The sequence below is a fragment of the Kogia breviceps genome, chromosome 12, assembly GCF_026419965.1.
Source record: "Kogia breviceps isolate mKogBre1 chromosome 12, mKogBre1 haplotype 1, whole genome shotgun sequence".
Taxonomy (NCBI): domain Eukaryota; kingdom Metazoa; phylum Chordata; class Mammalia; order Artiodactyla; family Physeteridae; genus Kogia; species Kogia breviceps.
In genome coordinates, this window is record NC_081321.1 from 84350073 (window position 1) to 84377389 (window position 27317).

At 36.0% G+C, this 27317-nt stretch overlaps 1 protein-coding gene across 2 annotated transcripts in view; it reads left to right on the plus strand.

The window, feature by feature from the left end:
* PARPBP (PARP1 binding protein) overlaps nucleotides 1–27317 on the plus strand; it is a 78287-nt gene that overhangs the window by 32525 nt on the left and 18445 nt on the right. For both annotated transcript variants that reach the window (XM_059081959.2, XM_059081957.2), the window contains 3 exons: nucleotides 15926–16096; nucleotides 17520–17674; nucleotides 26858–27041. In XM_059081959.2, the coding sequence (XP_058937942.1) occupies nucleotides 15926–16096; nucleotides 17520–17674; nucleotides 26858–27041 (510 nt within the window). The remainder of the gene's footprint in view (nucleotides 1–15925; nucleotides 16097–17519; nucleotides 17675–26857; nucleotides 27042–27317) is intronic.

Genomic DNA, 27317 nt, shown 5'->3' on the forward strand with positions numbered 1-27317 from the left:
TATTTTATTTTTGGCTGTGTTGAGTCTTCGTTGCTGGGCGTGGGCTTTCTCTAGTTGCAGAGAGCGGGGTCTACTCTTCATTGTGGTGCACGGGCTTCTCATTGAGGTGGCTTCTCATTGTGGAGCACGGGCTCTAGGCGTGCGGGCTTCAATAGTTGTGGCACGCGGGCTCAGTAGTTGTGGCTCACAGGCTCTAGAGCGCAGGCTCAGTAGTTGTGGCGCACGGGCTTAGTTGCTCCTCGACGTGTGAGATCTTTCTGGACCAGGGATCAAACCCGTGTCTTCTGCATTGGTAGGCGGATTCTTAACCACTGTGCCACCAGGGAAGTCCCCAGTTACATATTGATATAAGGATCCTGCATATCTCAAACACCCTAATGTTTGTAACATCAAATACTGGCAGTAAATTATATAAAGTTGTCATCAATAAACTTATTTTATGATAAAAAAAATCTTAAAGGGATAGCTATGAAAAAGAATTATATAGAAACTGAAGGGTCTTCATTGTAAGCATATAGTTTTCTCATTTAAAAAACAATGGTAGTTTTGTGGTGTTAATCCTCTACTTTTTATCTTTTGCCGCCTTGGATTATATTTTCTAAGAGAATTTTATCTACCAGTTAGCTGATGGATTTGATTTTATGAGGACTATTAAAATAGCGCTATCCTCTCAACCATTTTTCTGTTACTTGCAGACTTCTGATTTTTCTTTTGCAAAGTATTTTATTTCTATTAAAATTCCAAACTGACTTTTTGGGCTACAGTCTTAAAAAGATATATTTTGATCACCAAATGCTTACTAATGTCGCACCAGTTCCTCAAGTAGATAAATGAAATGGACTGGAGAACCACTATTTTTGTTTCCTTATTTTATTTTACTTTATTTTATTTTTCCCTGAGGTACTAAACTGTTGCTTTAGAAATTCTGAAGTAATGAAGGGAAAAACAGAATAAAGGCTCCCAAAGAAAATAATCAGTTAAATTAAAAAATTCTACGAGTATATTAGTTCTAGTCCAATCTTTTTTGTTCATTATATGTAAGAATTTATGTGTTGACAAATAAAAACAATACTTGCATAAATTTTAATATCAATTCAGAAAAACTGACTTTATTCAAATTGAGATTGAACATATGCATTTCAGTAATAGTTAAGGGTTAGGAAAAGCAACTTGAAGTTGTCAAAAAGCTTAAATAAAATTGTTCAAATTCTAAACAAAGATTGCAAATATTTTGTGGTATGGATAGAATCAGTTTATTAAACAGATAAATGTAACAGTATCTTTATTTTTGGTATCTGGGTAAAAGCTTCAGTCTTGTGGATTTTTTCAATTTAAGCCCTTGCTTCTGGACATCATAACTGTATTTATGTGGAATGCTTTTCCAGAGAGCCTCTTTAAAACCCACTTGCAAATACAAGAGCAGGGAAACCATAACTGCCATGTTATCTGACCATAATGATAGGGATAGATTTCCAATTGCAGCCATGAGTTAAAAGAAACACTCTAACTGTGAGGACTCCAAGATGTTTTTCCCTGATATTTGCCTAACATCACAGATCAGAAGGACAGAATTTGCCAGCCTTTAAGAACAACTTGTAGATGTGGGAGTTTAAGCCCTGGTCTTGTACCCAGTAAGGATCAGACATATACATTATTAGTAAACTCTCATTATTTTTGGACAGCAGAAGCACAGTGAAACAGAGATTGCATGAAATTAAATGTAGAAAGAGTAAAGGAATTTCTGATTACAATGTGAATATCTCTTTCCTCTGCTTTGATTTTTGGGAAATTGTGTCACGCTTCCTGTATGTTTTATTTTTTTTAATTTTTTAAAATTTATTTATTTTTTTCCGGTATGCGGGCCTCTCACTGTTGTGGCCTCTCCCGTTGCGGAGCACAGGCTCCGGACGCGCAGGCCTAGCGGCCATGGCTCACAGGCTTAGTTGCTCCGCGGCATGTGGGATCTTCCAGGACCAGGGCACGAACCCGTGTCCCCTGCATCGGCAGGCGGATTCTCAACCACTGCGCCACCAGGGAAGCCCTCCTGTATGTTTTAGACAGACTATTGCACTGTGAGGTTAAAAAGGAAACTTTGTATTATAGATTTCACTTGGAGTATTATGATTTACTGTGAAAGGAAAAATAAAAGGACTTTTGAAATAAAGCAGAAAACTATATTGTACCTTATTGTATAAAATTTTAGGACAGGTATTTAAAAAAAATATATGTGAAAGCACTTTAAATATGAAAAGTAACCTCCTACTACTATTAATAATAATAGTAATAACAATAACAACAGTAATACTTAATATTAGCAGTAGTATGTTCTACCGTATAAAATAATCTTCCAGTTTCAGGAGTAGTATGAGGCTAAGTTGAGTCCCCAGAGAGTAATATACTACTTATTTAAAGAAGAAAAAACAACTTTCAAAAAAATGCTGAAAAACATTTCATTTATTACTGTCTGTTTCTCTAGCATTAATGGTAACCTAGGGTTCTTAAAGATTTTTGTGCCTCCCCAAGTATTCAACTCACTACTAGAAGACTCTCTCCTTTCTTTCTTCCTTCCTTCCTTTCTTTCTTCCTTTCTTTCTTTCTTTCGTTCTTTCGTTCTTTCTTCCTTCCTTCCTTCCTTCCTTTCTTTCTTTCCTTCTTTCTTCCTTCCTTCCTTCCTTTCTTTCTCCCTTCCTTCCTTCCTTCCTTCCCCTCTCCCTCCCTCCCTCCCCCTTCCCTCCCTCTCTCTCTCTCTCTTTCTCCCTTCCTCCCTCCCTCCTCTCTCTTTCTCTCTCTCTTTCTTTTCTTTTTCTTTTTCTTTCCTTCCTTCCTTCCTTCCTTCTTTCCTTCCTTCCTTCTTTCTTTCTTTCTATTCAAACAGAAAGTCACAAAAATTATAATCATCCTCCTCAGTTAACTCAGTCCCATGTAATTAATTTTTTTTTATCTTGATCTTTTGTTAGCACTTTTATGAATTCATCAGTTTTCCATTAGCATTCTGAAAATGCTTATTCATTCATTTCAGCAGTATAGTCAGTTACCAGATACCTGTACTTGTCAGTCTTTTCCATGAATTCCTTGAAGATGAAACCCTTTTATAGGAACATTTTTGCAAAAGCATCAGAGTACACCCAGAACTGTCTGTAAATGACGTAAGACTTAAAAATGACCACAGTTAAAGATTTGATGAAACTTCATAATAATACAATTGACAAGGAAATTTAGTTATTTCTGAGATATACATTTTAAAGTAATAACTAGAATTATGACATAACATTATACCAGAACATACAAGATTTTTAGAAATTTCATGTACTGTCTGAAACATTTATATTAACGTATTTCCATACAAATAACCCAAAGAAAGTTTAGTCTTAGTTGCTTTTTGTTTGTTTGTTTGTATTGTTATACTGCAGGGTCTTATTAGTCATCAGTTTTATACACATCAGTGTATACATGTCAATCCCAATCGCCCAATTCATCACACCCCCACACCCACACCCCTGGTGGTATTCCCCCCTTGGTGTCCATACGTTTATTCTCTACATCTGTGTCTCAACTTCTGCCCTGCAAACCGGTTCATCGGTACCATTTTTCTAGGTTCCACATACATGTGTTAATACACAATATTTGTTTTTCTCTTTCTGACTTACTTCACTCTGTATGACACTCTCTACATCCATCCACGTCTCAACAAATGACCCAATTTCGTTCCTTTTTATGGCTGAGTAATATTCCATTGTATATATGTGCCACAACTTCTTTATCCATTCTTCTGTCGATGGGCATTTAGGTTGCTTCCATGACCTGGCTATTGTAAATAGTGCTGCATTGAACATTGGGGTGCATGTGTCTTTTTGAATTATGGTTTTCTCTGGGTATATGTCCAGTAGTGGGAATGCTGGATCATATGGTTTTCTATTTTTAGTTTTTTAAGGAACGTCCATACTGTTCTCCGTAGTGTCTGTGTCAATTTACATTCCCACCAATAGTGCAAGAGGGTTCCGTTTTCTCTACACCCTCTCCAGCATTTGTTGTTCGTAGATTTTCTGATGATGCCCATTCTGACTGGTGTGAGGTGTTGCCTTGTAGTTTTGATTTGCATTTCTCTAGTAATTAGTGATGTTGAGCAGCTTTTCATGTGCTTCTTGGCCATCTGTATGTCTTCTTTGGAGAAATGTCTATTTAGGTCTTCTGCCCATTTTTGGATTGGGTTATTTGTTTTTTTAATATTGAGCTGCATGAGCTGTTTAATGTATTTTGGAGATTAATCCTTTGTTGATTCATTTGCAAATATTTTCTCCCATTCTGAGGGTTGTCTTTTCGTCTTGTTTATGGTTTCCTTTGCTGTGCAAAAGCTTTGAAGTTTCATTAGGTCCCATTTGTTTATTTTTGTGTTTATTGCCATTACTCTAGGAGGTGGATCAAAAAAGATCTTGCTGTGATTTATGTCAAAGAGTGTTCTTCCTATGTTTTCCTCTAAGAGTTGTATAGTGTCCAGTCTTACATTTAGGTCTGAAATCCATTTTGAGTATATTTTTGTGTATCGTGTTAGGGAGTGTTCTAATTTCATTCCTTTACATGTAGCTGTCCAGTTTTCCTAGCACCACTTACTGAAGAGACTGTCTTTTCTCCTTGTATATCGTTGCCACCTTTGTCATACATCAGTTGACCATAGGTGCCTGGGGTTATCTCTGTCTATCCTGTTCCATTGATCTATGTTTCTGTTTTTGTGCCAGTACCATATTGTCTTGATTACTGTAGCTTTGTAGTATAGTCTGAAGTCAGGGAATCTGATTCCTCCAGCTCCTTTTTTTTCCCTCAAGACTGCTTTCATTCTTTGGGGTCTTTTGTGTCTCCAGACAAATTTTAAGATTTTTTGTTCTAGTTCTGTAAAATATGCCATCGGTAATTTGATAGGGATTGCATTGAATCTGTAGATTGCTTTGGGTCATATAGTCATTTTCACAATATTGAGTCTTCCAATCCAACAACATGGTATATCTCCCCATCTGTTGGTATCATCTTTAATTTCTTTCATCAGTGTCTTAGAGTTTTTTGCATACAGGTCTTTGTCTCCCTAGTTCAGTTTATTCTTTTTGTTGCAATGGTAAACAGGAGTGTTTCCTTAATTCCTATTTCTGATTTTTTATCATTAGTGTATAGGAATGCAAGAGATTTCTGTGCATTAATTTTGTATCCTGCAACTTTACCAAATTCACTGATTAGCTCTAATAGTTTTCTGGTGGCATCTTTAGGATTCTCTATGTATAGCATCATGTCGTCTGCAAACAGTGACAGTTTTACTTCTTCTTTTCCAATTTGTATTCCTTTTATTGCTTTTTCTTCTCTGATTGCCATGGCTAGGACTTCCAAAACTATGTTGAATAATAATGGTGAGAGTGGGCAACCTTGTCTTGTTCCTGATCTTAGAGAAAATGCTTTCAGTTTTTCACCATTGAGAATGATGTTTGCTGTGCGTTTGTCGAATATGGCCTTTATTATGTTGAGGTAGGTTCCCTCTATACCCACTTTCTGGAGAGTTTTTATCATAAATGGTGGGTGTTGAGTTTTGTCAAATGCTTTTTCTGCATCTATTGAGATGATCATATGGTTTTTATTCTTCAGTTTGTTAATATGGTGTATCATATTGATTGATTTGCATATATTGAAGAATCCTTGCATCTCTGGGATAAATCCCACTTGATCATGGTGTATGATCCTTTTAATGTGTTGTTAGATTCTGTTTGCTAGTATTTTGTTGAGGATTTTTGCAATCTGTATTCATCAGTGATATTGGTCTGCAATTTTCCTTTTTTGTAGTATCTTTGGTTTTGGTATCAGGGTGATGCTGGCCTCATAGGATGAGTTTGGGAATATTCCTTTCTCCTCAATTTTTTGGAAGAGTTTGAGAAGGATGGGTGTTAGCTCTTCTCTAAATGTTTGATAGAATTCAGCCTGTGAAGCCATCTGGTTCTGGACTTTTGTTTGTTGGAAGATTTTTAATCACAGTTTCAATTTCATTTCTTGTGATTGGTCTGTTCATATTTTCTATTTCTTCCTGGTTCAGTCTTGGAAAGTTATACCTTTCTAAGAGTTTGTCCATTTCTTCCAGGTGGTCCATTTTATTGGCATAGAGTTGCTTGTAGTAGTCTCTTAGGATGCTTTGTATTTCTGCGGTGTCTGTTGTAACTTCTCCTTTTTCATTTCTAATTTTATTGATTTGAGTCCTCTCCCTTTTTCTTGATGAGTCCGGCTGGTGGTTTATCAGTTTTGTGTATCTTCTCAAAATAACAGCTTTTAGTTTTATTGATCTTTGCTATTGTTTTCTTTGTTTCTATTTCATTTATTTCTGCTCTGATCTTTATGATTTCTTTCCTTCTGCTAACTTTGGGTTTTGTTTGTTCTTCTTTCTCTAGTTCCTTTAGGTGTAAGGTTAGATTGTTAATTTGAGATTTTTCTTGTTTCTTGAGGTAGGATTGTATAGTTATAAACTTCCCTCTTAGAGCTGCTTTTGCTGCATCCCATAGGTTTTGGATTGTTGTGTTTTCATTGTCATTTGTCTTTAGTTATTTTTTGATTTCTTCAGTGAGCACTTGGTTATTTAGTAACCTATTGTTTAGCCTCCATGTGTTTGTATTTTTTTATGTTTTTTTCCCTGTAATTCATTTCTTATCTCATAGCATTGTGTCAGAAATGATACTTGATATGATTTCAATTTTCTTAAATTTACTGAGGCTTGATGTGTGACACAAGATGTGATGTATCCTGGAGAATGTTCCATGCACACTTGAGAAGAAAGTGTAATCTGCTGTTTTGGATGGAATGTCCTATAAATATCAATTAAATCTATCTGGTCTATTGTGTCATTTAAAGCTTGTGTTTCCATATTAATTTTCTGTCTGGATGATCTGTCCATTGGTGTAAGTGAGGTGTTAAAGTCCCCCACTATTATTGTCTTACTGTTGTTTCGTCTTTTAGAGCTGTTAGCAGTTTGCCTTATGTATTGAGATGCTCCTATGTTGGGTATATATATATTTATAATTGTTATATCTTCTTCTTGGATTGACCTCTTTATCATTATATAGTGTCCTTCCTTATCTGTTGTAACATTGTTTATTTTAAAGTCTGTTTTGTCTGGTATGAATATTGCTACTCCAGCTTTCTTTTGATTTCCATTGGCATGGAATATCTCTTTCCATCTCCTCACTTTCGGTCTGTATGCGTCCTTAAGTCTGAAGTGGGTCTCTTGTAGACAGCATATAGAAGGGTCTTGTTTTTGTATCCATTCAGCAAGCCTGTGTCTTTTGGTTGAAGCACTTAATCCATTCACGTTTAAGGTAATTTTCAATATGTATGTTCTTATGACCATTTTCTTAATTGTTTTAGGTTTGTTTTGTAGTCCCTTTCTTCTCTTGTGTTTCCCACTTAGAGAAGTTCCTTTAGCATTTGGTGTAGAGCTGGTTTGGTGGTGTTGAATTCTTTTAGCTTTTGCTTGTCTGTAAAGCTTTTGATTTCTCCATCGAATCTGAATGAGATCCTTGCTAGGTAGAGTAATCTTGGTTGTAGGTTCTTCCCTTTCATCACTTTAAGTATATCATGCCACTCCCTTCTGGCTTGTAGAGTTTCAGCTGTTAAACTTATGGGTGTTCCCCTGTATGTTTTTTGTCATTTTTCCCTTGCTGCTTTCAATACTTTTTTTTTGTCTTTAACTTTTGCCAATTTGATTACTATGTGTCTCGGCTTGTTTCTCGTTGGGTTTATCCTGTATGGGACTCTCTGCACTTCCTGGAGTTGGGTGGCTACTTCCTTTCCCATGTTAGGGAATTTTACGACTGTAATCTCTTCAAATATTTTCTGTGGTCCTTTCTCTCTCTTCTTCTGGGACCCCTGTAATCCGAATGTTGTTGCATTTAATGTTGTCCCAGAGGTCTTTTAGGCTGTCTTCTTTTCTTTGCATTCTTTTTTCTTTATTCTGTTCTGCAGCAGTGAATTCCACCATTGTGTCTTCCAGGTCACTTATCCATTCTTCTGCCTCAGTTATTCTGCTATTGATTCCTTCAAGTGTATTTTTCATTTCAGTTATTGTATTGTTCGTCTGTGTTTGTTTGTTCGTTAATTCTTCTAGGTCTTTTTAAAACATTTCTTGCATCTTCTCGATATTTGCCTATCATTATTGTGAATTCTTTTTCTGGAAGGTCACCTATCGCCACTTCATTTAGTTGATTTTCTGGGATTTTATCTTGTTACTTCATCTGGTACATAGCCCTCTGCCTTTTCATTTTGTCTGTCTTTCTGTGAATGTGGTTTTTGTTCCACAGGCTGCAGAATTGTAGTTTTTCTTCTCTTTTTCATTTATTTGTGATTTGATTTTTTAAAAAAATTTATTCATTTATTTATTTATTTTTGGCTGTGTTGGGTCTTTGTTACTGTGCGAGGGCTTTCTCTATTTGCAGCAAGCGGGGGCCACTCTTCATCACGGTGCACTGGCCTCTCACTGTTGCTACCTCTCTTGTTGTGGAGCACAGGCTCCAGATGCGCAGCCTCAGTAGTTGTGGCTCACGGGCCTAGTTGCTCCGCGGCATGTGGCAATTTTTCCGACCCGGGCTCAAACCCATGTCTCCTGCATTGGCAGGCAGATTCTCAACTACTGCGCCACCAGGGAAGCCCTGATGTGATCTTTTTGATTTTTTTCCTTCTGCTAACTTTGAGGTTTTTTTTGTTCTTCTTTCTCTAATTTCTTTAGGTGTAAGGTTAGGTTGTTTATTTGAGATTTTTCTTGTTTCTTGAGGTGGGATGTGTTGCTATAAACTTCCCTCTTTGTATTGCTTTTGCTGCATCCCATAGGTTTTAGGTCATCGTGTTTTCATTGGCATTTGTTTCTAGGTATTTTTTGATTTCCTCTTTGATTTCTTCAGTGATCTCTTGATTATTTAGTAGTGTATTGTTTAGCCTCCATGTGTTTGTATTACTTACGGTTTTTTCCTGTAATTGTTATCTAGTCTCATAGCATTGTGGTCGGAAAAGATACTTGATACGATTTCAATTTTCTTAAATTTACCAAGGCTTGATTTGTGACCCAAGACATAGTCTATCCTGAGAATGTTCCATGAGCACTTGAGAAGAAAGTGTGTTCTGTTGTTTTTGAATGGAATGTCCTATAAATATCAATTAAGTCCATCTTGTTTAATGTATCATTAAAGTTTGTGTTTTCTTATTCATTTTCATTTTGAATGATCTGTCCATTGGTGAAAGTGGGGTGTTATAGTCCCCTAGTATTATTGTGTTACTGTCGATTTCCCCTTTTATGGCTGTTAGCATTTGCCTTATGTATTGAAGTGCTTGTATGTTCGGTGCATAAATATTTACAATTGTTATATCTTCTTCTTGGGTTGATCCCTTGATCATTTTAGGACAGATCTTAAAGGTGATTTTAATTTAGTTGTATCTTAGTAGTTTTCTTTTCTTTTTTTTTTTGTGGTACGCGGGATCAAATAAGTACTTATATATTTTTATTACATTGCCTTAAAAAGAAAAGTACTGGGCTTCCCTGGTGGTGCAGCGGTTGAGAGTCTGCCTGCCGATGCAGAGGACATGGATTCGTGCTCCAGTCCGGGAAGATCCCATATACCACGGAGCGTCTGGGCCCGTGAGCCATGGCCGCTGAGCCTGCGCGTCCGGAGCCTGTGCTCCGCAAAGGGAGAGGCCACAACAGTGAGAGGCCTGCGTACTGCAAAAAAAAAAATAATAATAAATAAAATGGCAATATCTGTGTTAGTTCTCTTTCTGGACTCTATTCTATTTCATTGATCTGAGTGTCTGTCCCTTTGTAAATACTATGCTTTTTTGGGGTTTTTTTTTTACAATTTATATTCACTTACTAAAAGGAAACGTTTATAATCTGAAGGTTGAGAAGGATTCTTAAGACCCAGAAAGCAAAAAATATTAGGGAAAAAATTAATGAATTTGATCATTACAAAATATAAAATTTCTTGACCTATTTTATTAACAGTGGTAAAATATAAGCAACAGACTGAGAGAAGATCTTTGCCAGTGCATAATATATGAGGGTTAAAATCTAGAATATAAAAAGAACTACTATGAATAAGAAAAAAGCAAACAAATTACACAATAGAAAGCCATACAGTCAGTTAATGGGAAAAGAAATAAAGATGGCCAACACATTTTTAAAAAGATTCCTAGTCTTCCAGGTAATCAGAGGAAATAGGTAAAACTTTTAAGGTTTTATAACATTAAATATTGGCCAGCATATAGGAAAATGGGAACTCTCCTGCACAGTTGGTGGGGGTATAAATATGTACAAGTGAAGGACACTTGGCAGTATGTATTAAAATAATAAAAAAGTACATTCTCTATAGTCCCAGCAGTACTATAAAAACACTCAACATATATACAGGGAGATCAGTATCAGCATATACATGTAGCAAAGCTTATAATAAAATTTGGAGGAACCTAAATGACCCTCATTAGGGGAATGACTAAATTGTTATTTTTATATTAGAATGTTATATATTACTGTTTATAAGGAGACAGGTTAAGTTTCTTTTATGGGCCTGAAAACTTCCTGACACTCATTATATGAGCAATATTTTTTTCCTTCTTTCACAGAAGAAAGGTAGAATTAAATTGTAAAATTGGCAATTTATAGCAAGATTTGTGTGCTGTTTTCAAGAAAATAGATACTCCTGTGAGAAGTCTTTGTTCATAAAAACATGTTTTTCTGTTGTTTACTGTATCTATTGGATTGGCCAAAAAGTTCGTTCGAGTTTCTCTGTAAGATGGTACAGAAAAACATGAATGCACTTTCTGGACAACCCAATATTAGAAAATAAGAGGGAAGCACCCCTTAGTGCCTCAAAGGAAATAAGAAAATTAAGACTGAATATCACCTGGGTTCCAAGTTTCTGCCATGGGAAGGAAATCAATACTGTGCTATCTTGACTATTGTAATTGTAAAGTAATTTTTAAGATAATTTTTTAGCACATATAATATGTTGTTTCAATGTCTTCTGGCTTACATACTTAATTTTTGATGTTCTATTAACCTTACTATTGTTCCTGTGTATGTAATGTATCATTTTGCTCTGGCTGCTCTTAAGATTTTTTATCTTTGGATGTCAGAGTTTGATTATAAGTGTAAAGGAGTGATTTTCTTTGTGTTTTCCTACTTGAGTAACTTCTTGGATCTATAAATTGATGTTTTCCACCAAATTTGGGATGCTTTTTGCCATAATTTCAGCAAATATTTTTTCTGTTTTTTTCACTCCTCTGCAGGGATTTCAATTACATGTACGTCAGACTTGTTTAAATTGACCCGCAGATCTCTTTGGTTCCTTCTTTTTTTTTTCCCTTTTGTTTTTCAGATTTGGTAATTTCTATTGATATATCTATATGTGCACTGATAGTTTCTTTCACTTTCTTCAATTTGCTGTTGAGCACACCAAGCAAATTTTGTTTTAGTTATTGTACTTTTTATCTCTAGAATATTCTCTTTATAGTGTCCACTTTTCAGTTCTCATTCCTCTATTAAGTCACTGATAACAGTTTCCTTTAATTCATTGAACACAGTTTAGTTCTTTGACTATATTTATAGCAGATGCTTTGATGTTCTGTCTGCTAAATCTAACATGTAGGTCCACTTGGTGACGTTTTCTTTTGACTGCTTTTTATCCTGAAGGGGTCACAGTCCTTTTTCTTTGACTGTCTAGTAATTTTTGGATGAAGCCCAGACATTTCAGGTAGTATTTTATAGCAACTCCAGTTTTTTCTCATGTTCTTCTGAGAAACATTGTTTTTTTTTTTTTTTAGTAGGCAGGTAACTTGCCTAGATTCCAACTTCATAGTTTGTTACCTCGGTGGTTGCATTGGATATCTGTTCTTATAGTTTCCCTTTGCTGGTTTTTTTTAGCTTGGCTTTTGTAAGCCTTCCCTCTGCCTGCCAAATTTGGCAGTCAGCCAAGCATTTGGGGGAGATATGGAGCTTATTTCTGTGGATTCCTTTTTCCTAGGGATTTTGATGATTTTTCCAGTTGTTCTGACAGGTTTTGGCTTTGTGTACTTAACATTTCAAGCCTGTTCAGCTTCAGTTTTCTGCCACTTAAGCTATACACAGTTGTAGAGTGCACTCAGCTTAGCAAACCTTCAGACGCATAGCTCTGGTTCTTTATAGCTCAATCTTTCTAATATATTTCTTTCTGTTTTCTGTCTGTGTTTTTGATGGACCCCCTGGAATCTTCCCCATGCTTGCATAGTTTTGCTGTCAGCTAGGGGTTTTGGCTATTTATGCTCTCAGTTGTTTCCAGGAATTCCTCCTTTAAATTTCTAGCTCTTTTCCCAGCTCTGAATTCTAATCTCTGGCACCTTTAGTCACTCCTATAGTCATGAAACTTGGGCCAATAAACCACAAACTTAATTCATACCCTTCTTATTGCAGTTCTTTTAAAATTAAATGTTTTAAAACATTTTTGTTTTAAATGTTTTAAAACATTTTAGACTCTACTTTTGGACACTTTCCAGTGTCTTTAAATACTATTTAAAAAGTTTTATTTAATATTTAGTGTTTGTTATTTAAGGGGTTCACATGATAAGTTGCATCTCCCCCATTACCGGAAGTTGTAAGGCCTTGAATAACCACAAGCTTGCAATTCTTACCCTTCTTGTTGCAGTTCTTCTAACATTAAATTCTCTTCCAGCTTGTGTCTGCTTTTTGGATGCTTTCCAGTATCTTTACATAGTTATGTTTTAAAAAAATTTATCTAATATTTTGTAGTTGTTACCTGTGGGAGTTCACAGTATCACTTCTGTAATACTAGAAGTTGCAAGGCCTTGAAAAGCTATTGTTAGCTAATTTTAAGAAAAAGATAATTGAATATCCTGGTTTATCACTTGACTGTGAAGGACAAGTGCCGTATATATGAAAGAACTGTTGCCAGTATCAGGTTCTCACAAATGTTATTTATCTTGTGTTTGAACAGTCTATAGCTCTGTTTTAGGCCAGTTAATGTCAACATCAACTACTTGCTATTATTTACTAACACTTTGTTGAATCTATTTTAATACTTAGTTGGTTATTTGGTATTGTGAAAGTCAGTATCTAGTAATTCTTCAGAAATTTAACAATTTAACTTCAGCCCTTATATCTTGCCCTGTAAAGAGACATGGGTATAGGACCAAATAGTGCCAGTTGGCCCATGCCCTACACTTCTGGAACTTCATTGTTGGTGATTTTTTAGTGGCAAATGTATGTAGGGAAATGAGATCAGGTCTCATCAGAAATGCAGCTGTATCTTTTATATCATTTTCTAAGAGACATTTTCCAATAATTGTGATAGTTTTATTTACTTATAGATTCTCATTGGTGGCAAGTTGGTTTCACGAGCCAGGATATGTTCATTGTTCAACCCAAACTTTTGGTTTATATGGCAATTCTCTTTTCCCAAAGAGCTGAATGAGATACTGTCATTGAATGATCATAAGTATGTTTACTGCATATTAAAAAAAGATTGTTGGAATGGGAGAAAATATTTGCAAATGATACGACAGGCAAGGGCTTAATCTCCAAAATATATAAACAGCTCATACAACTCAACAACAAAAAGATAAACAACCCAATAGAAAAATGGGCAGAAGCGCTTACTAGACATTTCTCCAAAGAAGATCTACAGATGGCCAGTAGGCACTTGAAAAGATGCCCAACATCACTAATTATTAGAGAAACGCAAATCAAAACTACAGTGCGAAATCACCTCATACCAGTCAGAATGGCCATCATCAAAAAATCTACAAACAATAAATGCTGGAGAGGGTGTGGAGAAAAGGGAACGCTCTGGCACTGTTGGTGGGAATGTAAATTGATACAGCCACTATGGAGAACAGTATGGAGGTTCCTTAAAAAACTAAAAATAGAACTATCATATGACCCAGCAATCCCACTACTGGGCATATACCCTGAGAAAACCATAATTCAAAAACAGTCGTGGGATAGGGAGGGTGGGAGTGAGGGTGACGTAAGAGGGAAGAGATATGGGAACATATGTATATGTATAACTGATTCACTTTGTTGTAAAGGAAAAACTAACACACTATTGTAAAACAGTTATACTCCAATAAAGAAGTTTTAAAAAATAAAATAAAATAAAATAAAAATTAAAAACAAAACAAAACAAAAACAAAAAGAGTCATGTACCACAGTGTTCATTGCAGCTCTATTTACAATAGCCAGGACATGGAAGGAACCTAAGTGTCCATCGACAGATGAATGGATAAAGAAGATGTGGCACATATGTACAATGGAATATTACTCAGCCATAAAAATAAATGAAATCGAACTATTTGTAGTGAGGTGAATGGACCTTGAGTCTGTCATAGAGAGTGAAGTAAGTCAGAAAGAGAAAAACAAATACCGTATGCTAACACATATATATGGAATCTAAAGAAAAAAAAAGGTTCTGAAGAACCTAGGGCAGGACAGGAGTAAAGACGCAGACAGACCTACTAGAGAATGGACTTGAGGACACAGGGAGGGGGAAGGGAAAGCTGGGACGAAGTGAGAGAGTGGCATGGACTTATATATACTACCAAATGTAAAATGGATAGCTAGTTGGAAGCAGCCGCATAGCACAGGGAGATCAGCTCTGTGCTTTGTGACCGCCTAGAGGGGTGGGATAAGGAGGGTGGGAGGGAGGGAGATGCAAGAGAAGAGATATGGGGATATATGTATAGCTGATTAACTTTGTTATAAAGCAGAAACTAACACACCATTGTAAAGCAATTACACTCCAATAAAGATGTTAAATAAAAAAAAAAACTCCAGTGAGGTACCACCTCACACTGGTCAGAATGGGCATCATTAAAAAGTCTACAGGGCTTCCCTGGTGGCGCAGTGGTTGAGAGACCGCCTGCCGATGCAGGGGACGCAGGTTCGTGCCCCAGTCCGGGAGGATCCTACATGCCGCGGAGTGGCTAGGCCCGTGAGCCATGGCCACTGAGCCTGCACGTCTGGAGTCTGCTCCACAGCAGGAGAGGCCACAACAGTGAGAGGCCCGCGTACCGCAAAAAAAAAAAAAAAAAAAAAAAAAGTCTACAAATAGCAAATGCTGGAGAGGGTGTGGAGAAAAGGGAACACTACAACACTGTTGGTGGGAATGTAAGTTGGTACAGCCCCTGTGGAAAACAGTATGGAGGTTCCTCAGAAAGCTGAAAATAAAGTTACCATATGATCCAGCAATCCCACTCCTGGGAATATACCTGGATAAAATTATAGTTCAGAAAAATACATGCACCCCTATATTCATAGCAGCACTGTTCACAATAGCTAAAATATGGAAACAACCTAAATGTCCATCAACAGGTGAATGGATAAAGATGTGGTACATGTATACAATGGAATACTACTCAGCCATAAAAAATAATGAAGTAATGCCATTTGCAGCAACATGGATGCAACTAGAGATTATCATACTAAGTGAAGTAAGTCAGAAAGAGAAAGACAAATACTATATGATATCATTTATATGTGAAATCTTAAATATGGCACAAATAAGTTTATCTACAAAACAAAAACTGACTCATAGATATAGGGAACAGACTTGTGTTTGCCAAGGGTGGTCGGGGGGAGGGAGAGGGGTGGACTGGGAGTTTGGGGTTGGTAGATGCAAACTGTTACATGTAGAATGGATAAACAACAAGGTCCTACTGTATAGTATGGGGAAACATATTCAATATCCCGTGATAAACCATAATGGAAAAGAATATGAAAGAATGTCTATATGTGTATAACTGAGTCACTTTGCTGCACAGCAGAGATTGGCACAGCATTGTAAATCATGTATAGTTCAATAAAAAATAAATAAATAAAAAGATTGTTTATGAATTTAGAAATCTTCAGTAAAGAAAATATTTTATTGTACAGGTACAGTTACTAGCAAAGAAAATTATCTACTCATATTTAAACCTGCTGGTGAATTCAAAGAATGACTTGGCTCTGGCTCATATTCTCAATATTCCTGATAGAGGACTTGGAAGAGAAGCCTTCACTGATTTGAAACATGCTGCTCGAGAGAAACAGATGTCTATCTTTTTGGTATGGACATGTTACATTTTCAATATTTATTTTAAAGATTCTGAACAGTGGATCCATGTACCTTAATATAGAATTCTTGTAGCTATGATAGAGCAACTTTAAAATTGTGAATATATGTTCTATGTCATGTATTTGAAAATCCGTGGTAGTTTTGTTTTTTACTATATATTTTTCTCTATATATAGTTCATAAGGGAGAATTTCTCTAAAGCTGTGTTTCCCTACATGTGTTCTGCGGAGTGCTAGCCCTGTTAGATTCTCCTTGAATAAGTTATTTCCAGAGGCAAAAGTTCCTGTTCAATGCTCTTTGAATAAATGATTCCAAGGGCAAAAAGTTGGAAATCGTGTATACTCTTACTGGATATATGTAATGCATGTATACTTCCAAGAAGTCCTACCATAAAGAAATCTGCTTAGATACGGGAACATATGTATATGTATAACTGATTCACTGTGTTGTAAAGCAGAAACTAACATACCATTGTAAAGCAATTATACTCCAGTAAAGATGTTAAAAAAAAAAAGAAATCTGCTTAAGGTAACCTTGTTATTTAACCTGTCGTTTCCTAAGTTATTTAACCATGGGACTTTCCCCAGATTATTTAAATTTTGTAGATTTTTCCTTTCTTAGGATATGCTTTGGAAAATACAGCTTTAGAACATTTTGTCTTTGATGGAGATGGCCTAATGTATAGCCATCATATTATATATGTATTTTTATCATTGTAAAGGCAAGACCTTTTGAACTACACATAATCAAATGATCCTAAAATGTGAAAGCTAGATGGGGCTTAGTGATTATCTAGTCTAAGTCTTTATTTTACGAATAAAGAAGCTAAGGCTTGGAAAAGTTGAATTAATTGTTCAACTTTGAATAAATCAACAGAATTGACACAGAAAAATCCCTTTGTTCCATATAACAATTCCAGTAGCCAGTAGTCAGTCTATTTAAGAATATATTCATTTTTTATAGAATACCACTGTCTGATTCTTTATAGACAGTGATACACTCTTTTTTTTTTGGCCATGCTGTGCGGCTTGCAGGATCGTAGTAACCCGACTGGGGATCGAACCGGAGCCCCCTGTGGTGGAAGCGCAGAGTCCTGACCACTGGACTGCCAGAGAATTCCCAACAATGATATACTCTTATGAACATATTCTTACGCCCTTAATTTGTCCCTAACTTGGCTCCTCAGTCTCAGTCTCCCCCTGTGTTGCCATCACTCTTGCTGGCATGAATTCTACATGACAGTTGTTTCTTTGATTATTTGCTTCTGAATGAAAATGTGGCATGAGTTATAAAAAGTGTTTCTCTTTACCTGTGTACCTAGAAATATGTAAATGTGCCTAGCTTCATAAAATAAGGTATAGTTTTAACTTACTAAATCATTAAACATAACCGAATTATTTGTTTTAATTCATAGGTGGCTACATCATTTATTAGAACAATAGAGCTTGGAGGGAAAGGATATGCACCATCACCATCTGATCCTTTAAGGACACATATAAAAGGATTGTCTAATTTTATTAATTTCATTGACAAATTAGATGAAATTCTTGGAGAAATACCAAATCCAAGGTATGACAAATGTGTGTTATTTGTCTTTAAAACTTCACAGAATCAGAGGTAGATTAAAAAGAGCTATTGAAATGACCAAGCATCAGGCTAAACTAGGAAGAAGAAACAAAATATCTAGATGAGGGAGGGATAAATTAGGAGTTTGGGATTAGCAGATACAAACTACTGTATATAAAGTAGGTAAACAACAGTGTCCTACTATATAGCACAAGGGACTATATTCAATATCCTGTGTTAAACTATAATGGAAAAGAATCACTTTACTGTACATCAGAAACTAACACGACATTGTTATTCAACTATACTTCAATTAATAAAATATCTAGATTAATAAATTATAATCACATGACCTTTCCCCCTAAATTTCTGCTTATCTGTGATTCTAAAATTTTTGCCAAAGTCAAATGGCATGTTCAAATTAAATTTGACTAGAGAAGAGGGCTTACCATTCATTTTTTTTCTGGAAGAAATAGATTTTTGAGGATTGGAAATGACTGAATAGATAATTTCTTTAAACTTTTTATTTAGCAATAAAGGAAACTCATACCAAAAATGAGTCAGGAAATTGATAAAAATATGATGAATTTTACTTTTTTTTTTTTTTTTTTTTTTTTTTTTTTTTTTCGGTATGCGGGCCTCTCACTGTTGTGGCCTCTCCCGTTGCGGAGCACAGGCTCCGGACGCGCAGGCCTAGCGGCCATGGCTCACGGGCTTAGTTGCTCCGCGGCATGTGGGATCTTCCCGGACCAGGGCACGAACCCGTGTCTCCTGCATCGGCAGGCGGATTCTCAACCACTGCGCCACCAGGGAAGCCCTCTGCTCTCGACTATTGTCTCCTCTCCCATTCTGTTTTTCTTTATGGATTTAAAACATTTTCCTTTTTGTCACTTTAGTGGCACTTTAGGAGGGAGCAGATATAAGTGCATATATTCAATCCAATGTAATTTGTTATAATTACATTCCTTTTTGGAGGAATTTCTAGTTGGGGTAAGTTAACAGGGTGAAAGTACATCCATCCATCCATCCACTTTTGTATGAAAGGGTAGAAGTACGTTTTAGAGGCACCTAGAGTACGCTTCAGTTCTTCAATTTAGCAGCCATCTATTTTGAGTATCCTGTTTGGTCATAATGAACAATTACTCTTGTTCTAGGGACGATACTGAAGAAGTGGGTGTTTAAATAGTCCATCTGAGCAATCTCTATTTTCTTCTGTAAGGTGATGTTTGCATATGTTAAGTATATATACATTTCATGATTATAAATAGTAAAGTTATCAAAAACTTACAACATGTATTCTATTTATGTAGTAATGGAAAGATGTACAGAGGAAAGGACAATTGACCTAGTTTGTGGGAGCCAGGGATAAGAGTGTCAGGAATGTTTACCTGGATGTTTGTTAACAGTTGAGCTTAAGGATGAACTTGAAGGAGTTAACCAGACATGGAGAATGGTGGTGAAATGAAGTCCAGATGGGGAGAAAGGAGGATATTTCCTATAGTATGGGTAACCTATTGGGACAATGTTTCATTGGTTATTCATTTTGTCTCATAATTTCAACTTCTACTAGGCCTTTAGCCACAGTCTATAAAGATTAAAAGAAAAAACAACAAATCATCTTCTGTTTTTGTCAGTTCCTTCCTTTTATAGCTCAAATTCTTGAAAAAATACTGTCTTTTATTCCACTTCCCAATTTCTAATGATTTAAAATATCTTGAATATGTCTCATGAGGCTGTAAACTCTATGAGGGCTTTATTGATTTTCTTCACTAATATTCCCTAGCCCAGCACAGTTTCTGGTACAGAGTAGGCACTCATTACTTATTTACTTGTCTGTGTTTAACTGACTCACACTTATTTACTTTTCCACTCTACTGAAGCTGTTCTGCGAAAGATCATTTATGATCTTCTAGTTGGCATAGCATCTGGTCTCTTTTGAGTCCTGAAGTTTGATCATTTTCTCTTTTAGAACTCTTTTTCCCATAACTTCTGAGATTTTGTTTTCTTATTTTCTACTTACCTCTCTGACTTCATATATGCAAATTCTAAATCCATATTTCAGTGAAATCCAAACTCTTTCCTGAGTTTCCAAAGTATATCTATGTACCTATAGGTTGTTATGTCAAATGAAACTCAAACTTAGCATCTCCCAAACTAAACCTTCATCTTTCCCTGTGTACCTGCTTGACGGGTACCTCCTCCCAAAGTACCCAGCTTGATGAAGCCTTTCTGCCTTCAGCTACCCAAGCAGAAATTTGGAACATATCTTTTTATTATTATTATTATTTTAGTACGTCTTTATTGGAGTATAATTGCTTCACAATACTGTGTTAGTTTCTGTTGTACAACAAAGTGAATCAGCCATATGCATACCTATATCCCCATATCCCCTCCCTCTTGAGCCTCCCTCCCTCCCTCCCTATCCCACCCCTCTAGGTGGTTGCAAAGCACCAAGTTAATCTCCCTGTGCTATGCGGCTGCTTCCCACTAGCTATTTTACATTTGGTAGTGTATATATGTCCATGCCACTCTCTCACTTCGTCCCAGCTTACCCTTCCCCCTCCCCATGTCCTCAAGTCCATTCTCCCTTTCTCTGTCCCTTCATTCACTAAGATCCATCAATTCTTCTTACTTAACATTTTTGATATTCTTTATCTCTATTCCTATAGCTACTATCTTATTTCCATTTTTTATGGAAAGTCTGTTTTCAGACTTTCATCCTTTCTTGCCTGGACTTTTTTTTACTTATCTCCAAGTTGTTCATTCTGCCTCCAGTCTTGAGTTGCCCCATCCTATTGTCCTCACTGCTGCCAGTGACCTTTTCAAAACAGCAGATGTTACCGCCATAATTAAAACCCTTCAATGATTCCATATTAGGTACAGGATAAAAATCCAGAAACCTCAGTATGGTATACAAATTCTATACTGTCTACCTCCTGATTGTATCTCACCCTGGCCTCTGTCCCTCAACCTTAACACTCAGAAATAAAAATGTATTTAACCCTTGCAGCTGAGTGTAAGTTTGTATTACTTGTCTTATAATAGGGTGGTGGTGGTAGTAGGGAATCACAATAATCTTTGAGTCCAAGGAATGGTGGGGAATAGACAGACGGGGGGGAATCCAAATCATACTTACCTCTCTGCTGCCAGCCTTTCATCAGACCATCTTAGCTGTAGTATGGCTGCATTTCTGCACTTTGCCAGTAGGTGCCACCATAAAATACATACTGTACTTTCACCTGAAAAACATCTTAAATTAGGAGTTTCAGGTTACATAAATTAGTTAGTACCATGTTGCTCAAATGTTTAAAATTCTGTATTTCAATTTTATTACATAACAACTTTTTAGTACACACCTGCATTATATTTATTGGACTAAATATTATGCATTTATAGAATGTTAAGTCTAGCTGAAATTATCCAGTCCAGAATCCCAGCGTTACATGTCTCATTTTAAAATATTTCAGAATCATTTTTGATACATTTCATGTAGTACCTTTAATCACATTTAATTTTTAAAGGTATAATTTATTTAGCAAATAGTTATCAAATTCTTAAAGATGGTAGGGAAAAGACAAGTCATTCTATATGGTAACGATAGTCAATAATTCATTACAATATTACCCATTATTTGTATTATTGCTTATTGTTCTCTTTCAGTCACTGTGTTTTGGTTCAGTCTTGGGGATTTAATTGTGTTTTTCCTCACTAGCTTCATTTTTCTGTTTTCTGCCCCACAGCTTTAATGTGATGCATTTAGCAGTCAGGAACTTCAGTTAACCTCTTTCTCACCTAGATTCTTCTATTAATGTTTATCCAGAGTAGTCATATCTTCTGGAATGCTTTCCTGAAGATCTCCTTCTTCTCTTACCTCCCCACTTAAATCCCCTCTATACCTTTGGTATCTCATTGTATCAACTGATCAACTGTGACCTCTTAAAAAGAAATGTTTTATTCATTTTATATCCCCAGTGCCTATGACAAATGTCCTGGCATCATTTGGGTTAAAACTTCAGGAGTTTCTAGGCTCTAGATGCAAGAATCTGAATTATGCTATGTTGCTGAGCAGGTATTTGAAGAGCTAATGTTGTCTCTTGTAGTGAACCTATAGCAATAGACTAGTCATAGCCCTGGTGTTTGCGGTATTTTGCTAAAGGTCAAAATGTTGAGCTTGGCAAGCAACTGAAATACAAATCTTATGAATTTTTCCTAAATACAGTTCATTCAGGGGATTATATCATCTTTAAAATTAAGAATATTTGTTTTTGTAGAAGGAATGGGAAAAGAGGGCAAAGGTGACTTTTACCTTTAATAGTACTGAAAGCTTTTTATTTCATTTTTGTTCTTATAACTGATACTGTGACACTCTTTCATATTTGATTATCCTTCTGAATCTTTTCCAAAACTCTTCCATTAGAGATTACTTCCCAGAAAAAGCACATAGTGTTAACTATGTTTTCATTTTGGCTACATTTCATCCAGTTATTTTCTGTGTTTTTAACTGAAAATTAAGAAAAAGCCAGTTGGAAAAGAGTGCCTGTTTACATAAAATAATTTCTAAGAGTCTGTTCAGACTTCTGATTACAGATGTATAGCAGGCTAGGTCCTCTGATTGACCCTTCCATTGAAAATAATCAATATTGCTGGACAACATATTTATAAAGTACTTAAATGCATTGATGAGTAGGTGAATGTAATGGTAATAGGCCAAAAACTGGGGGAAGGAGGAAAGCCAGAGAGGGAAGTCAAGAAGGGAAGCCAGCTTTTATTTTGAAAGAACTTGCTGAATTTGGTGATCTGGAGGGTCTGTTCTTATAGTCACTAAAGTCTGAGGGAGCAGGGGACAAAGCCCAGGGACTGCCCAAGGTGAGGTGTCTGTTGGGACATACCCAACCTGTCGGGCTACTTCCCTTTCAGCATAAAATGAACTAAGAATGAGGGCTTTAACTTGATATAGGGTTTCTATGAAAACCTACTTGGTGAAATGTTTTAGCACATTATTTAAGATTTAGAACAAGACAAGAGTTCCTGTTCTCATTTCTTTTCAGCGTAATATTGGATGTCCAATTCAGTGTTGTAAGGCAAGAAAAAGAAATAGGAGATGTAACAATTGAGAAGGAAGAAGTAAAACTCTATTTAGTGATGATATGATTGTATATGTAGAAAACTCCAAGAATCTAAAGGTAAATTATGAAAATTAATGGTAGAGTTTAACAGTGTTGCTGGGCACAGATCAATTTTAAAAAGCAATTGTATTTCTATGTCATAACCAAATAGAAAATGTTTTTTTTAAAAAACTTCAAAAGTATAAAATACATAGAATAAATCTAATAAAAGCCATACTAGCTACCTTCCCCCTTGGAAGGTTCAGACTCAGTGTGGAAATCTCTCTCCCACTCAGGGTTGGCATCCTGATCATATTGCTACTAGAGATTTTGTCCTCAGGTAAACCCCCATTCATCCTGCTTACCACTCACAGCTTCCAACTTTCCATTCCAGCTTTTGTCACTTTTTTAGGGAAGAAATTGGGTGGTACTTGGAGATTTCCCCCAATTCTTACCAAGCTTAGTGGAACGTTCCCCTAGAGTAACTAGTCTGCCATAGTGTATGTTGAAACTCTCTAAGTGTGTTTCTACTGCAAATAATAATAATAATAATATGAAAAATAGTATAATATATATCTTTTATCTTACAAGTAAAAACTTCACACTGTTTTGTGTGATAGCGGTCATTTATTCAATAGAGATATCAATTATTTCTTCTGTGTGCCAAGTTAGTATAATGATTAGTAAAATATGGTTCCTTTCTCAGGGAGCTAATTTTTTTCATGAAATGTTTCCCAAGCTTGTCTAGTCATAAGAATCACCTGTGATATCTTCAAAAGAAATGCAGCTATTTAGTATCTTGTCTGGAGATTGTGATTCAGTAAGATGGGATCTGGAGCTGATATTTTATTTTATTTTATTCTATTTTATTTTCTATTTTTTACTTATTTTTTATTTTTCAAGAATCAGGCCCTTTTTATTATATGTGCTCTGGCCAGACTCTAACAAAGGGCTGTTTGGCCATAATCCACATCAAGCTCAGCAGAGGACGTATAGGTGAGCCCCTATACCCCTAAGAAGGACAACAGTGCACTGAAATTAGCAAATCATTGAGTGAGTTCTTTGTATCAGCAGAGACTAATCTACTAATCTCCCTTTCAGATATTAACCAGTTACATTGTTAGTATTTGCATTACACCTCCAATATTTTAGACCCATTTATTAGTGAGGGGACCTCCTTTTTCTCTGGCTTCATGTGTCCCTGTGGAGGAACTTCCTCCAGAAAACACTCCATTTCTCTCCCTACCTTTCATTCATTCCCCCAACTCATAACTGGTAAGATTAAAAGAACTGGGTATGGTTCCCTCAGCCTCTTTTTCCATTTTAGAGCCAGCCGGCCCTCCAGGTGGAGGTGTACTCACTGGAGCTGATATTTTAAACAAATGCTGAGTATGATTCTGATGATCAGGCAAATTTGGAAGATACTGATGTTATGCACTCTGCAGTTTTCTTCTAACTTTCCTTCTCTATTTGGACACGCTATTTGTATGTGAACAATCATGTTTCCAGTGTCGTTAGGGAACCTGGCTTCTTTCCTAAAACATAAAGCCTGGCAATAAGGCAGTGAGGATGAGAACTATTCATAATTTCCTTTATGCTACTATAAAAGTCACAGAGAGGTTAAATAGCATATTCAAGGTAGAAAGTGAGGGAGTTGTGGTGTGTGCTTAGGTTGTCTGACTCCATAGCCAGACCACACCACCTTCTCATTAGACACTGCGCAGCCTTTCCAGGGATACTTCTGGTGATGGAGATCTCTTGACTTCAAAAAAGAGCCCTCTTTTATTGTTGGACACCTTTAATGTTTTCCTTGTAATGGACCAAAATCCTTCCTCCTTCTCACATTGGCTTTAGGTCAGCCTTCTAGAGCAGGAACTGCAACCCAAATTCATTGAGGTTCAGGCTCAGTATAAAGAAACAATTGATTTCATGTTTTCAAAAATACATGTCTGTTGGCCATAATTGGTCCAGTCTCTGGTTTCTTTTAGATTAGTATTAACTAGTTTAATTTCCTCTTCCATATAATAACATTTCTCATGTTAGAGTGCAATATCATGTATTTCAGGTCAGTCTCCTTACTTACCACCTTCTTCCTAGCCGAGAACAAACACTGTGTGTTCTTGGACAAGCTATTAAACCTTTTTGAGACGCAAGTTTTTCATCTGTAATTTATGGGTAATAATACTTATTGAATTGGTTTAAAGATCAAGTTATGTAACCTTATCATTAGTGTGCAGGAATGCTAAAGATTTCTGTGCATTAATTTTGTGTACTGCTACTTTACCAAATTCATTGCTAAGACAGTCTCTTCAATAAGTGGTGCTGGGAAAACTGGACAGCTACATGTAAAAGAATGAAATTAGAACACTCCCTAACACCATACACAAAAATAAACTCAAAAAGGTTAAAGACCTAAATGTAAGGTCAGACACTATAAAACTCTTAAGAGGAAAACATAGGCAGAACACTCTATGACATAAATCATAGCAAGATCCTTTTTGACCCACCTCCTAGAGAAATGGAAATAAAAGCAAAAATAAACAAATGGGACCTAATGAAACTTAAAAGCTTTCGCACAGCAAAGGAAACCATAAACAAGATGAAAAGACAACCCTCAGAATGGGAGAAAATGTTTGCAAATGAAGCAGCTGACAAAGAATTAATCTCTAAAATTTACAAGCAGCTCATGCAGCTCAATAACAAAAAAACAACCCAGTCCAAAAATGGGCAGAAGACCTAAATAGACATTTCCAAAGAAGATATACAGATTGCCAACAAACACATGAAAGAATGCGCAACATCACTAATCATTAGAGAAATGCAAATAAAAACTACAGTGAGGTATCACCTCACACCAGTCAGAATGGCCATCATCAAAAAATCTACAAACAATAAGTACTGGAGAGGTTGTGGAAAAAAGGGAACCCTCTTGCAGTGTTGGTGGAAATGTAAATTGATACAGCCACTATGGAGAACAGTATGGAGGTTTCTTAAAAAACTAAAAATAGAACTACCATATGACCCAGCAATGCCACTACTTGGCATATACCCTGAGAAAACCATAATTCAAAAAAAATCATGTACCCCAATGTTCATTGCAGCTCTATTTACAATAGCCAGGACATGGAAGCAAGCTAAGTGTCCATCAACAGATAAATGGATAAAGAAGATGTGGCACATATATACAATGGAATATTACTCAGCCATAAAAAGAAACAAAGTTGAGTTATTTGTAGTGAGGTGGATGGACCGAGAGGCTGTCATACAGAGTGAAGTAAGTCAGCAAGACAAAAACATAGCGTATGCTAACACATACATATGGAATCTAAAAAAAAAAGGTTCTGAAGAACCTAGGGGCAGGATGGGAATAAAGATGCAGACCTATTAGAGAATGGACTTGAGGACAGGGGGAGGGAGAAGGGTAAGCTGGGACAAAGTGAGAGAGTAGCATGGACATATATACACTACCAAATGTAAAATAGATAGCTAGTGGGAAGCAGCCGAATAGCACAGGGAGATCATCTCGTTGCTTTGTGACCACATAGAAATGTGGGATAGGGAGGGTCGAAGACGCAAGAGGGAAGAGATATGGGGATATATGTATATGTATAGCTGATTCACTTTGTTATAAAGCAGAAACTAACACACCATTTTAAAGCAATTATACTCCAATAAAGATGTTAAAAAAAAGATTAAGTTATGTAGGATTTTAGGTATTCAATGAGATGTAGTGTGTGTTATCTTAGTTGTACCTAAAGGTATATATTTTAAGTATATTGCATGTATATAACTGCATCTGAATCTTTTATCATATATCATATATAACTAAATTATTTCCCCTAGCTTTCAAATCAAGGAAGAAGTAACTTAGCTTACTGAAAAAACTTGCTTTTAGAAAAACTTTTAAATTTTGTTTCTAATGGTTCTCATCCTTTTCTTAAATGTGTTACTGTTTGATTTCTAAGGTTAAAGCCATATTCTTTGAAAAGTGTTGATTAACTCTGAGAATTATATTTTCAAGCTTATAAGCATATTGACATTTCTAATACTATTATAAAAGTGATCTTATTTCTATTTTCAGTATTGCAGGGGGTCAGATACTCTCAGTGATAAAGATGCAGCTAATTAAAGGCCACAACAGCAGGGATCCTTTTTATAAAGCAATAGAGGAAGTTGCTCAAGATTTGGATTTGAGGATTAAAAGTATTATCAATTCTCAACAAGGAGATTTAGCTCTTAGTACCACTGACATCAGTCCTGCACGGGTAATGAGGTTTTTATTTTTCATTATCCTTCTTTACAAAGCATTATATCTTCTACTTGCTGTAGAAATGGTTTACAATTGCTACTTAAGTCAGAAGAATGTGTTTCCTCTGTTATAAGATGTTGAAAATATAAGTTTCTCAATAGATTATGCAGGATTATGTTTGACTTGGGTAAATCATAACCTCTATGGGCCAAATTGTTTGTTAAAGAAGCACATTGGATAATCTTCAGTATCCCCTGTAGCACTAGAAATTTATAGTTCTTGATGGATATTA